The following is an 11,256-nucleotide window of genomic DNA, read 5'->3' as shown; positions in this document are numbered from 1 at the left end:
CCAGGCTCTTGCTGCATGAGTCACACCCCAAAGGTTTTGTTTCCCTGGGATAAAACTTCCTCAGATTTTTAGTGGCTCCCGTCAAAGATTACGTAGTATCTTCTGTTTTCAACAGAAAAAAAAAAATTCCATCTATGTAATGATGAGCCTATAGGACATCACTATCTGATTTCTAATGTAGTCTCAACATGTGTACAAATTGTTACGTTATTTGGGTGTTCTTAACTGACAAAATCTCAAAGAAAATGTAGAATTGAGTCTTTTTAGATAAATGCTTTATTTTTTTCTCAAAATATTATAAAACTTGTTTCTCTGAGTATCTACAGTGGCATATAGCTTTGTAAATTTATCCAGGAATGAATTACATCTAGTTTAACATTGGTCTACTTTTATTAACATTTCTTTGATTCTCAATTAGTTTTTCTTTCCTGATTTTAGCTCTTAGTTCTAGTCTTCTGCAGCCACAAAGTGTAACTTCGAAAAGTAGGTCCCACCACCATCACAACCCGAGATGGTCTGCACTCCTCTGCGCTCTCTCATGTGACAAGAGGCAGCATTAGGCAGTATTAGTGAACCTGATTCAGGGGAGAAATAAGTGGTCTTCAGAGAAAGTCTGAAAGAGAGGCATGAGCACACTGACAGTTGAAGGATTTAACTGGAAGAAAGGACCACTGTGTTCCTCAGTGACCATCATCTCAAGTCCCCAGTGGTGTCTATAAAAGAGCTGACCCATATTTCCAAAGATGGGAAGAATAAGGCTGAGGTGGCAGGAGAGTATCTCCTGGAGAAGTTTCTCATAGCTCAAAGGCTAGGGCTTGGTAGCAAAAAGCTTTCAAAGTCCTATCCTGGGTGAATCCAAGAAGACCGGGGCCAGACCAAACTGCAGCGTAACTTCAGTGTGACCCTTCTGTCCTCCGGCCAGTGTCTGTAGTGCATGCTGCTTCTGTTTCCTTCTCAGCAGAAAAGCCACTGCTCTGAGGTGCCTGGGCACCCCCCAAGGGCAGGCTGAGGCCTGCAGTGGTGGAACACATGAGAAGGTAAACTCTAGCATCACAGCTTCTCAAATGGAAACAGATGAGAAGCTGCCTCTTTCTTTCCCCTTCTGGTCTTCTTAGAGCACTTCTGCTTCTGGTCTTCAGTTTCTCGGTTTTGGGGCCAAGAGGCAGCCAAGATCCTGGCTGCTTCTGCTTGGGAGCTGGTCCCCTCCTCTTCATCAGAAGAAAGCCCGCCTCCTCCTGCATCTGTGTGGAGAGCTACTGCCTCACTCTGTAGAAGTGGGAGACAGGGGAGGGGAAACATAGGGCACGTGTCAGTGAAGAGACAGCGGGGAGTGCTGTCAAGAGGCACAACAGCTCACAGTACTTGACTCAGCTACCAGTCAAGCCTGAGTGGTGTGGCTCTGGTGAAACACAGGCATTGGTGGGAAGAGGCAAGACTTCCTAGTTCTCCACATCAGCACTTGCAAGTATTGCTTCCTACTCAACGTGGCTCCTTCTATGTCTTCCTCAGATCAGGGCTCATTTAAACAGGTCCTGGAGAGCCTGCTGTAAGCTGAGCGTGGGGGAGTGCAAAGACGTTGGGGCAGCTTGTACTCAAATCTAGGAGATAAGTGTGACTGGTGCTTTGCATTTGTTACCCCAGTTTTGAGCAAAAATATGCTATAGAGTGAAAGCACATCTATGGAAGACCAATTAATTCAAAGAATGGAAGAATATAGTACAACAACATTAAACATAATTGAGGAGTTAAGGGAAAACACAAAGTTCTAAAAGAAATAAGGAAAGCAATGCAAGAACAAAACCAGGCTCTGAAAAAAAAGATAAAAAGAAACCAAACAAAAATATTGCACCTGCAAGGGACAATAACTGGAAAGAAACACACAATGGAAGGATTTAACAACAGATTTAATCAGGCAGAAAGAAGAATACTGAAGAAGAGAATAAGACAGTTAAACTTGCAGACACTGAAAAGCAACAAGAACAGAGGCTGAAGAAGGCTGGGCACAATTTACTGGAATTATGGGACAACAAGAGATCTAATATATACAACATGGGAATTTTGGAGGGTGATGAGAGAGAAAAGGATAGATAGAATATTTGAAGAAATAATGACAGGAAATTTCCCAATCTGACAAAGGATATGAATCTACAAATCCAAGAAGCTCAAAGAACCCCGAGCAGGATAAACCAAAAGAGATCCACATCAAGAAACATCATAGTCAGGCACCCAAAAAGTAAGGATAAAGAGAGACTCCTGAAAGCAGTGAGAGAGAAGCAAACAGTCACATAAAAGGATCCCAAATAAGATTAAATACCAATTTATCCTCAAACACTGGAAGCCAGAAGGCAACAGAATGATACACTGTCAACCAAGAATACTATACCCAGTGAAACCGTCCTTCAACAATGAGGGTGAAACTGAAACGTTCCCAGATAACACAGAAGCTGAGACAGTTCATATCCACCAGGCTGGCCCCACAAAAAATACTAAGGGGAGTTCTGTAGATGCAAGGGAAAAGATACTAGAAAGCAATTCGAAGCCATATATTTAAAAAAAAAAAAAACCTAATAAAGGGAATTGCATGGACAAGAAGAATAAACCAAAACCAAACCCACTGCCATCGAGTTGATTTCGACTCATAGCAAACCTACAGGACAGAACAGAACTGCCCCCTAGGGTTTCCAAGGTATGGCTGGTGGATTCAAACTGCTGACCTCTTGGTTAGCAGCCCAGCTCTTAACCACCGTGCCACCAAGGTTCCTGGACAAGATTAAACCCCCACCCCCCAAAAAAGAATAGGAGCTATTAATAAGCTATTCATGTTTGATAATTCTAATTATTTTGTCCTTCATGATTTTTAATAATAAATGTATAAAAAGCAAGGATAAAATTATATTAACAGGGCACAGGAAATATAAACACATAATTAGTGATAACAAAATGGGGAGGATGGTGTATGTATGGAATTTCTTGTATGTTACTAAAGTTGTTAAAAACTTACCCTAGGATGTTATAAGCTGTTAAATTTAATATTCATGATAACCACTAAGAAAATATCTTAAAAAAAAAAACACAAAAGGAGAAGGGAACCAAAATGGCTCACTCCAATATACCAACAAAACAAAAGAAAGCAGTCATAGAAAACAGACAAAAAAGGCTTCAGACAAACAAAAAACAACAAAACTGCAGAAGTGAGCCACTTCTTACTGGTAATTACAGCGAATGAATAGACTAAATACGCTAATCAAAAGGCAGAGAGTGGAAGAATGGATTAAAAAAAAAAAATGATCCAACTATATGCTTTTACAAGAGACACGTCTTAAACCCAATGACACAAGTTGAAAGGGAAAGGATGGGAAAAAATATTCCATGCAAATAATAACCAAAAGAGAGCTTGAGTGGCAATCTTAGTATCAGACAAAGTACACTTTAAGACAAAATCTGTTAGAAGAGATAAAGACGGATATTAAATAACAATGAAAGGGTCAATTCATTTAGAAGATTTAACAATCATAAATATATGTGCAGTCAACACCGGAGCACCTAAATATATAAAGCAAACACTGACGGAATTACAGGGAAAATAGACAGCACTTCAATAATAGTTGTAGACTTCAGCACACCACTTTCAATATTGGACATAACATCTAGAAAGAAAATCACCAAGGAAACAGGACCCGAATAACACTGTAAACCAACTAGACTTAACAGGCATGTATAGAACACCTGACCCAACAACAGCACAATATACATTCTACTCCCCCAGTGCACATGGATCATTCTCTGGGCTAGACCATGTGTTAGGTCATAAAGCTCGTCTCCTCAATAAACTTAAAAAGATTGAAATCATACAAAATATTTTCTCTGACCACAACAGAGTGAGGCTAGAAATCAGAAACAACAACAACAACAACAACAAACCGGAAAATACACAAATTAAACAACATATCAACTACCAGTGGGTCAAGGCAGAAATCAAAAGAGAAATTTCTTAGAGAGTCAAAAGAAAATGAAAGCACAACATATTAAAGCTTATGGGATGCAGTGAAAGCAGTACGTGGAGGGAAACATTAGCCATAAATGCCTACATGAAAAAAGAAGATCTCAAATCCACAGCTTAACTTGACAACTTCAGGAACTAGAAAGAGAGGGGCAAACTAAGCCTAAACCTACCAGAAGAAAGGAAATAAAAAAGATCAGAGAGGAAATAAAATCAAAACCAGAAAAAAAACAATTAACAAAACCAGAAATTGGTTCTTTGAAATTGGCAAACCTTTAGCTAGACTGACAAGGAAAAAAGAGAAAAGATGCAAATAGCCAAAAAAAGAAATGAAAGTGGAGACATTACAACCGACCCAACAGAAATAAGACAATTATGACCGAGTATTTGACCAACTATACAGCAACAAAATGGATAAGCTAGATGAAATGAACAAACTCTTACATGCACACAACCTACTCAAACTGGCTCAAGAGGAAATAGAAAGTGTCAACAGGTGCGTAACAACTGAAGAGACTGAATCAGTGATTAAAAAAAAACCTCCCAACAAAAAAGTCCTGGACCAGATGGCTTCACTGGGGAATTCCCCCAAGCATTTAGAGAACTGACAGCAATCCTATTATAAACTCTTCCAAAACATGCAGAAGGAAGGAATACTCCCTAATTTATCCTATGAAGCAAACATAACCCTGATACCAAAACAAGACACCACAAGAAAACCACAGGCCAATATCCCTTATAGATGCAAAAACCAACAAAACACTACTGAACAGAATCCAACAGCATATTAAAAGAGTTATACACCATGACCAAGTAGGATTTATTGCAGGAAAAGCAGAGAGTGGTCAACATTAGAAAATCAACGTAATACACATCAACAGAAGAAAGGAGGACAACCACATGACCATCTCTATGGATGCAAAAAACGCATTTGCATCTATCTGGACCTTGAGACAGACAAGGCAGGACATTGTGCCTCCTGGGTGGGCGGTTAGCACAGATCAGACCACAGCAGGTACTTGTGCAGATAGGTTGGAAAGTGGATGTCTGGGCAGGGCTGGGTGCTAGAAGAGCCAGCAGAGGCCTGACTCCAGGAGTGCCTTCCCCTGGAGACACAGGGACTATGGTGTTGTGCCATAGTTATCCAGGACCTGACCATTTCTGAGCTGGAACCCCAGGAAAGTGACTCTGGCTTGCTTTCTTTACAAAGGCCTGCACTGACCTTGGCCCCATAGCGAAGCTTCAGCCTCTCTCTGATAAGCAGTCCTTTGGCCAGCAGCTTCCAGTTCCCTAGAGCCCGTTTCTCCTTTTTCTGCAGGTCAGAAAAGGGTGGAGAGCATAAAATGTTAAGGAAGCACTGATATTTTCAGGAAAAATAAATATCTAGATGGAACGTGTGAATACGAATGTAAAAATATATATAAAATTTTAGGTTAAAAAATAAGTTTCTCCATCACTCCAAGTCTCCTTTTCTAAGAACCTGCCCCAGTGCCGTCAAGTCGATTCCGACTCACAGCGGCCCTATAGGACAGAGTAGAACTGCCCCATAGAGTTTCTAAGGAGCACCTGGCGGATTCCAAGCCGACCTTTTCTAAGAAGTGGTCTCATTATAGTGATACTTTATAAAACCACCAAAACCAGAAACATCTCCTTAACTGTTGCTGTTGTTTGCTGCCATTGAATTGACCCCCAACTCATGGTGACTCTTTACACAATGGGAAAAAAAAAAAAAACGCTACCCAGTCTGTCCCCATGATTGGTTATGGATCAAGTCATAGTGATCCATAGAGGTTTGTTGGCTAATTTTCAGAGGTGGATTGCCAGGCCTTTCTTCCTAGTGTCTTAGTCTCGAAGCTCCCCTAAAACCTGTTCTGCATCATAGCAATGCACAAGCCTCCACTGACAGGTGGTGGCTATGTATGAGCTGCACGGGCTGGAAACAGAACCCCGGGCTCCCACATGGAAGAGGAAAATTCTACCACTGAACCACAACCGTTGATGTGTTGTTGGGTGCTGTCAAGGTTGATTTCCAACTCACAGCGACTCCATGTGACAGAGCAGAACTGCCTATAGGATTTGCTAGGCTGTCATCTTATGGGAGCAGACTGCCAGGTCTTTCTCCTGAGAAGCCGCTGGAGGATCTGAATTGCCAACCTTTTGGTTAGCAACCAAGTGCTTAACCGTTACGTGCAGCTGGGGCTCCTTTCTTTTGATTGTTACTGACTGAAGTTTTAGGAGATGAGGTCATCCAGAACCTGGACTATGGGCAATTCCCTTCCAGACAGATGGTGGTTTTGGTGGCAGGGGCAGCGGTCCCCAGAGCTACGCAGATCAAGAGCCTGATAGTGGATTCTGAGGAGCAGGCAGGACCCTGTTATATACAGTGCTGGCCCCCTAGGGTGCCTTCACGAAGAGAGCTGGAACGAGCTTTAAAGCTCAACTACCCTCTCCCCTTCTTACACATGGTGCAGGTGAGGCCCAGGGAGGGGAGAAGACCTGAGAGCTATGTGCTGTCTCTACCTCAGTGCCCCCAAGTTGGCCCCTTGCCAGGCTGCTCACCTCTTTCTCCTTCTTTTCTATGAGTGCCTGTTCCTTTTCCCAGGCGTCCAGGAGCACTTCTTTGTATTCCTCGCAGACGATGTACCCGTCAGTTCTGAGGGGACAAAACATGGGCCATCTTCCCCGAGTCTGCCTCACTGCCTCCCTTTGCAGAGGACAGTGGGCACTCCTCAACACTGAGGCTCTTAAGGACTTCCTGGGTCAGCCAGTCCACAATGCCGGCTGGCACCTAGTAAGATACCACCCCTGCAGAAGGAAGGGCAAGGGCAACTAGACCAGCAGCTTCTTCCCCAGCTGTGCCTGAGCGTTGGGATGAGGCTCCCACCCCCCAACTGCACAGCAGAACAGAGCATAAACCAGAAGGATGCTGTGACCACTGCCAGAGAACTGTTTTAATCCAGCATTAATAGGATGCTGGCTTCACTGGCTTTGCCGCCGGGATTGGTAAGGTGTTAAGGTTGATTCTGCAAATCCAGTGTAAAAACTTGAAAATGAAAGCCCTGGGCCTCAACCTCACCAGCCCACATCGACTTTCCACCTCCCACCTCCATAACCTCCTCCTCCCTCCTTTCGCCTCCACTGGAGGCCCCTCACGCACACGGGGTGGGAATAGCCTCCGTGGAAGTCGAAGCCCGTGATGGCCTGCACACAGTCAATGTCCAGCTTGCGGGCCACGCGGTGCAGGTTGGGCAGGTTCAGCTGGACACAGCCGACAGGCATCATGCTGGGCAGGAAGAGGTAAACATTCCCAAACTCATTCCGAGGCACCTGCAGAGGGGGACATACCACGATTTGGCCAGCTGGAGGATGAAGGAGCCTGTCCTGGTCCTGCTGAGTGCTGCCCTTACCTTTCCGTCCACAGCCACTGGGGGCTGGTACTCCTCTGTCTGCCAGCGGCCAAACAGGGCCAGGTCATTGTAATCCTGCAGCTGGGGCTCAGCCAGACGGGCTTTCCGGGCCCGGTTGGAATAGCCTTTCACCATCTACACCAGAGGGAACAGCCACAGTTTATACCACACAGCTACCATTTCTTGAGTGCTTGGTACATACAAGGCGCTCTGCTCAGGGCTTTATACCTGTTCCCTCATTTAATTCTCAAAACATGCCTCTGAGATTGGTGCGCTTTTTAATCCCCTTTTACAACAATGGCAACAACTCCTAACTACTACTACTGGTGTTAACTCACATGTACAGTGTTCACCCTGCCCCAGGCACTGTTCTCAGTGCTTTAAATGTATTAACTTATTTAATCTCTGTAACAAACCTAGGAGGTAGGCCCTATTACCATTCCATTTGCCAGATGAGGAACCTAGGAGGTTTAAACGATTAAAGCTGCACAGCTCATAAGGGGCAAAACCAGTATCTAAACCCAGGAAGTTCAGCTCCACAGTATGTACTTTTAACCACTGTACTATTTTCTCTACTTTCATTCTTGATAGTGAAATAGAGACTCAGGGATGAAGTCACTTACTGTATCTCCCGTGGCTAGTAAATTAGAAAAGCCAGGATTTAAAGGTAGCTGGCTGGCTGTCCAGCCTGTGTCTTAACTATTGCCTTGCTCTATGCTGCCTCCTGCATCCTGGAACGCACTGACGCTTTAGGGCCCCCAAAAGGCTCCCTGGCAGATGTCTAGTGGCCAATACCAAGATTTCCTCTGAGGAGTTAAGGGATGAAAGTGTGGAGGATTGGCAAGGAGGAGAAGGTTGCATAACTTTTGCAGGGAGGTGTGGTGCTGGGTAGGGCTAAGGATTGGCTCCTGGGCTGGGCACACTAGCTTCCTCTGGTGCAGAGGTCAGCAAACTTTTTCTGTGAAGAGTCATATATGGCCTTTGTCTCAGAGTATTTTTTTTTTTTTACAACCCTTTATAAAAAGCATTCTGAGACGAAGGGCCCTCAGAAACAAGACCCAGGTTGGATGTGGCCTGCCATCTGTTGTTTGCCGACCCCTGCTCTTGTGCCCACTCCTGCCACGGTCTCTGGGCACATCATCCCCATCATTCCAGGGGGCCCTGGGGTCCAGCAGTCCCTTTCTGAGGAAGCCATTCACCCAGCACTGTTCAGCATGCATTACAGATCACGACACCTTTGTTCTACTGGTGCCATGCTACCAGTCACTGGTGACAGGGAAGCAGTCATGTTTACTCCTAAGGAGCTCAGGCTCCTACAGGGAAAAAGATAACTGTAACCTCCGTGTGGAGAGCGTTTCGACAGGGGGAAGAAAGGCTGTAGTGGGAGCTCAGAGGCAGGGCCCCTCACTCAGCCCTGTGGAGGAAAGAGGTCAAGAAAGGCTGCTCAGAACGGGTAAACGTCTGAGCTGAGTCTTAAAGGGCACCGAGGGGGTGGTCAGGTGAACAGGGTTGAGGGAAAAGGGCATGTGGGGCTGAAGGGACTCATGAGCAAACACAGAAGTACCCGGGGACTTCAGAAGTAGTCTGCTATGGAGAATGGGGCTTATGCGGAGGGACACTGCTGGAGAGGAGGCAGACATCAGAGCATCACGGGTCTTGTATGCCATGTTGAAAAAGTGGCATTTTAGCCTGAAGGCAATGGGAAGCTGGAGTGGAGGTAAGAGCAGGCTAAACGGGCGAGTGTCACATAGTTTTTTGTGTCAGAAAAATCCCTGTGACTGTGATGTAGGGAATGGATTAAAGTGGGTGAGACCAGAGGTAAGGACCGAACAGGAGGCTGTGGCTGTAATCTAAGCAAGAGAGAACGAGGCAGGAGCTGGGACAGTGAGCATCAGGAGTAAGGGGTGGGTTTGAGGATTCTGGGATTATTCTGCTGTTGTGGCCCCTGACTCATGGAGACCCCATGCACAATGAAAGGAAACACTGCCTCAGGTCCTGCACCATCCCCGTGTTCAGTTATGGATCGGACCATCGTGATCCATAGTTGTTGTTGTTTAGAATATACATAGCAAAACACACACCAATTCAACAATTCCTACATGTACAATTCAGTGACACTGATGACATTCTTCAAATTATGCAACCATTCTCACCCTCCTTTTCTAAATTGTCCGTCCCCCATTAACATGAACTCACTGCCCCCTAAATTCCCAACCTAACCTTTGGAGTTGCCGTTGTCATCCTGATCCCGTATAGTTTTTAAAAAAGAGCACGATGCTGAAGGCAGACGTTTACTAATTAAGCTAAACTATTTAGTTTTAAGAAGACTTCAGAGGATATTAGCTTAAGGTTTAAAGATTATTTCAGGGCAATACGCCTGTTTCTCATTTGTCGACTATCTTGTTATTCTACATTTCACGTTTACAACAATAGTAAAAAATCTACTATCCAACTATCTTGGATAGTACGTCTGGCAGTAAAAACTAACGCTGAGGTGCAAGGCAAGAGTAACACTGGCTGTGATGGTTAAGGTTATGTGTCAACTTGGTTGGGCCAGGATTCTCAGTGGTTTGGCAGTTATGTAATGATGTAGTCATCCTCCATTTTTACACAACACTGATTTCATATAATGACTTTATCTTTGGAACCTAACCATGTTGATAAGTGAGGAGTGGGTGCAGTTCTGGGGGTTCATCCATCCTCAATGGTGCAGGAAAGTCTGGATTCCATGAGAATTGGAAATTTTGTTCTGATCCATAGGGTTTCCATAGGCTGATTTTTGGAAGTATATTGCCAGGCCTTTCTTCCTAGTCCATCGTACTCTGGAAGCTCTGCTGAAACCTGTTCAGCATCATAGCAATATGGAAGCCTCCACTGACAGGTGGGTGGGTTGTGGCTGCACATGAGGTCCAGGAGCTGGGACTTGACCCCAGGTCTCCTACATGGAAGGTGAAAATGCTACCAATGAAGCACCATTGCCCCCAGGGTTATTCTAGAATTGTCCTAATATAACAGCCACCAGTCCAATGTGGCTTACTGAACACTTGAAATATGGCTAATCCGAACTGGGATGGATTAAAAGTATCAAATACACACCGGATTTTAAAGACTTAATATGAAAAAAAATGAATGTAAAACACCTCATTAACATTTAAAAACACTTATTACATGTTGAAATAATTTTTAGATATATTTGAATATATTTAAGTGTTAAAATTTCAGCTGTTCTTTTTACTTCTTTTTAACATGGCTAGTTAAAAATTTAAACTCACATACGGAGCTCGTGTTTGTAGTTCACATTTCTATTTCTATTGGGCAGTGGTATTCTAGGATGAAGAGACTAGTTAGATGATAAAAAAAAAAATTTTTTTTTTTTTTTTAGATGATACAGAACGTAAAACAGAGGTGAGGGGTCCCAGAAGGTAGCATAATGTACTTCAGCTGCTCTGGAAGAGAACGGCTACACATTCCTGCAGCCACTTCCCACTAATGGGGGCTTCCCCCCTCTCCACCCAGGCCCTCAGGGCTTTGCAACTTCAAAAGGGTCCTCCTGGGGATCGGACAAATAAAAGTAAATGCGCCCCCTGTGGCAGCCACTGTATTTCTCTGGTTTAGCTGAGCTGTGACAGCCTGTTACGACACTGTACAAGTAATCCCCGACTTAGGACAGGGTTCTGTTCAGACGACTTCATCTTAAGTTGGTCCTGATGTAAGTCAAACACCTCTTTTTTTTTTTTTATTTTTCATTATTATTGCCTTTTATTATCAGTATCTTTATAAATCCGATCTTTGACCATCTACAGGCAAACATCTGAAAACAATAACGTCAGCAGATTACATGCTGCAACA

The 11,256-nt window shown here is 44.0% G+C and overlaps 1 protein-coding gene across 1 annotated transcript in view; it reads right to left on the bottom strand.

Moving 5' to 3' along the window:
• Window positions 1-258: 258 nt before the first annotated feature.
• Window positions 259-11,256, bottom strand: part of XPC (XPC complex subunit, DNA damage recognition and repair factor) — a 52,230-nt gene continuing 41,232 nt past the window's right edge. The window contains exons 12-16 of the mRNA XM_049861914.1: window positions 7,408-7,542; window positions 7,158-7,327; window positions 6,560-6,653; window positions 5,223-5,312; window positions 259-1,266 (exon numbers count right to left, since the gene is read on the bottom strand). Coding sequence (XP_049717871.1) covers window positions 1,051-1,266; window positions 5,223-5,312; window positions 6,560-6,653; window positions 7,158-7,327; window positions 7,408-7,542 — 705 coding nt within the window. The 3' untranslated portion in view covers window positions 259-1,050. The remainder of the gene's footprint in view (window positions 1,267-5,222; window positions 5,313-6,559; window positions 6,654-7,157; window positions 7,328-7,407; window positions 7,543-11,256) is intronic.

The sequence above is a fragment of the Elephas maximus genome, chromosome 20 (assembly GCF_024166365.1).
Source record: "Elephas maximus indicus isolate mEleMax1 chromosome 20, mEleMax1 primary haplotype, whole genome shotgun sequence".
NCBI lineage: Eukaryota > Metazoa > Chordata > Mammalia > Proboscidea > Elephantidae > Elephas > Elephas maximus.
This window is presented reverse-complemented; position numbering and strand designations above follow the sequence as displayed.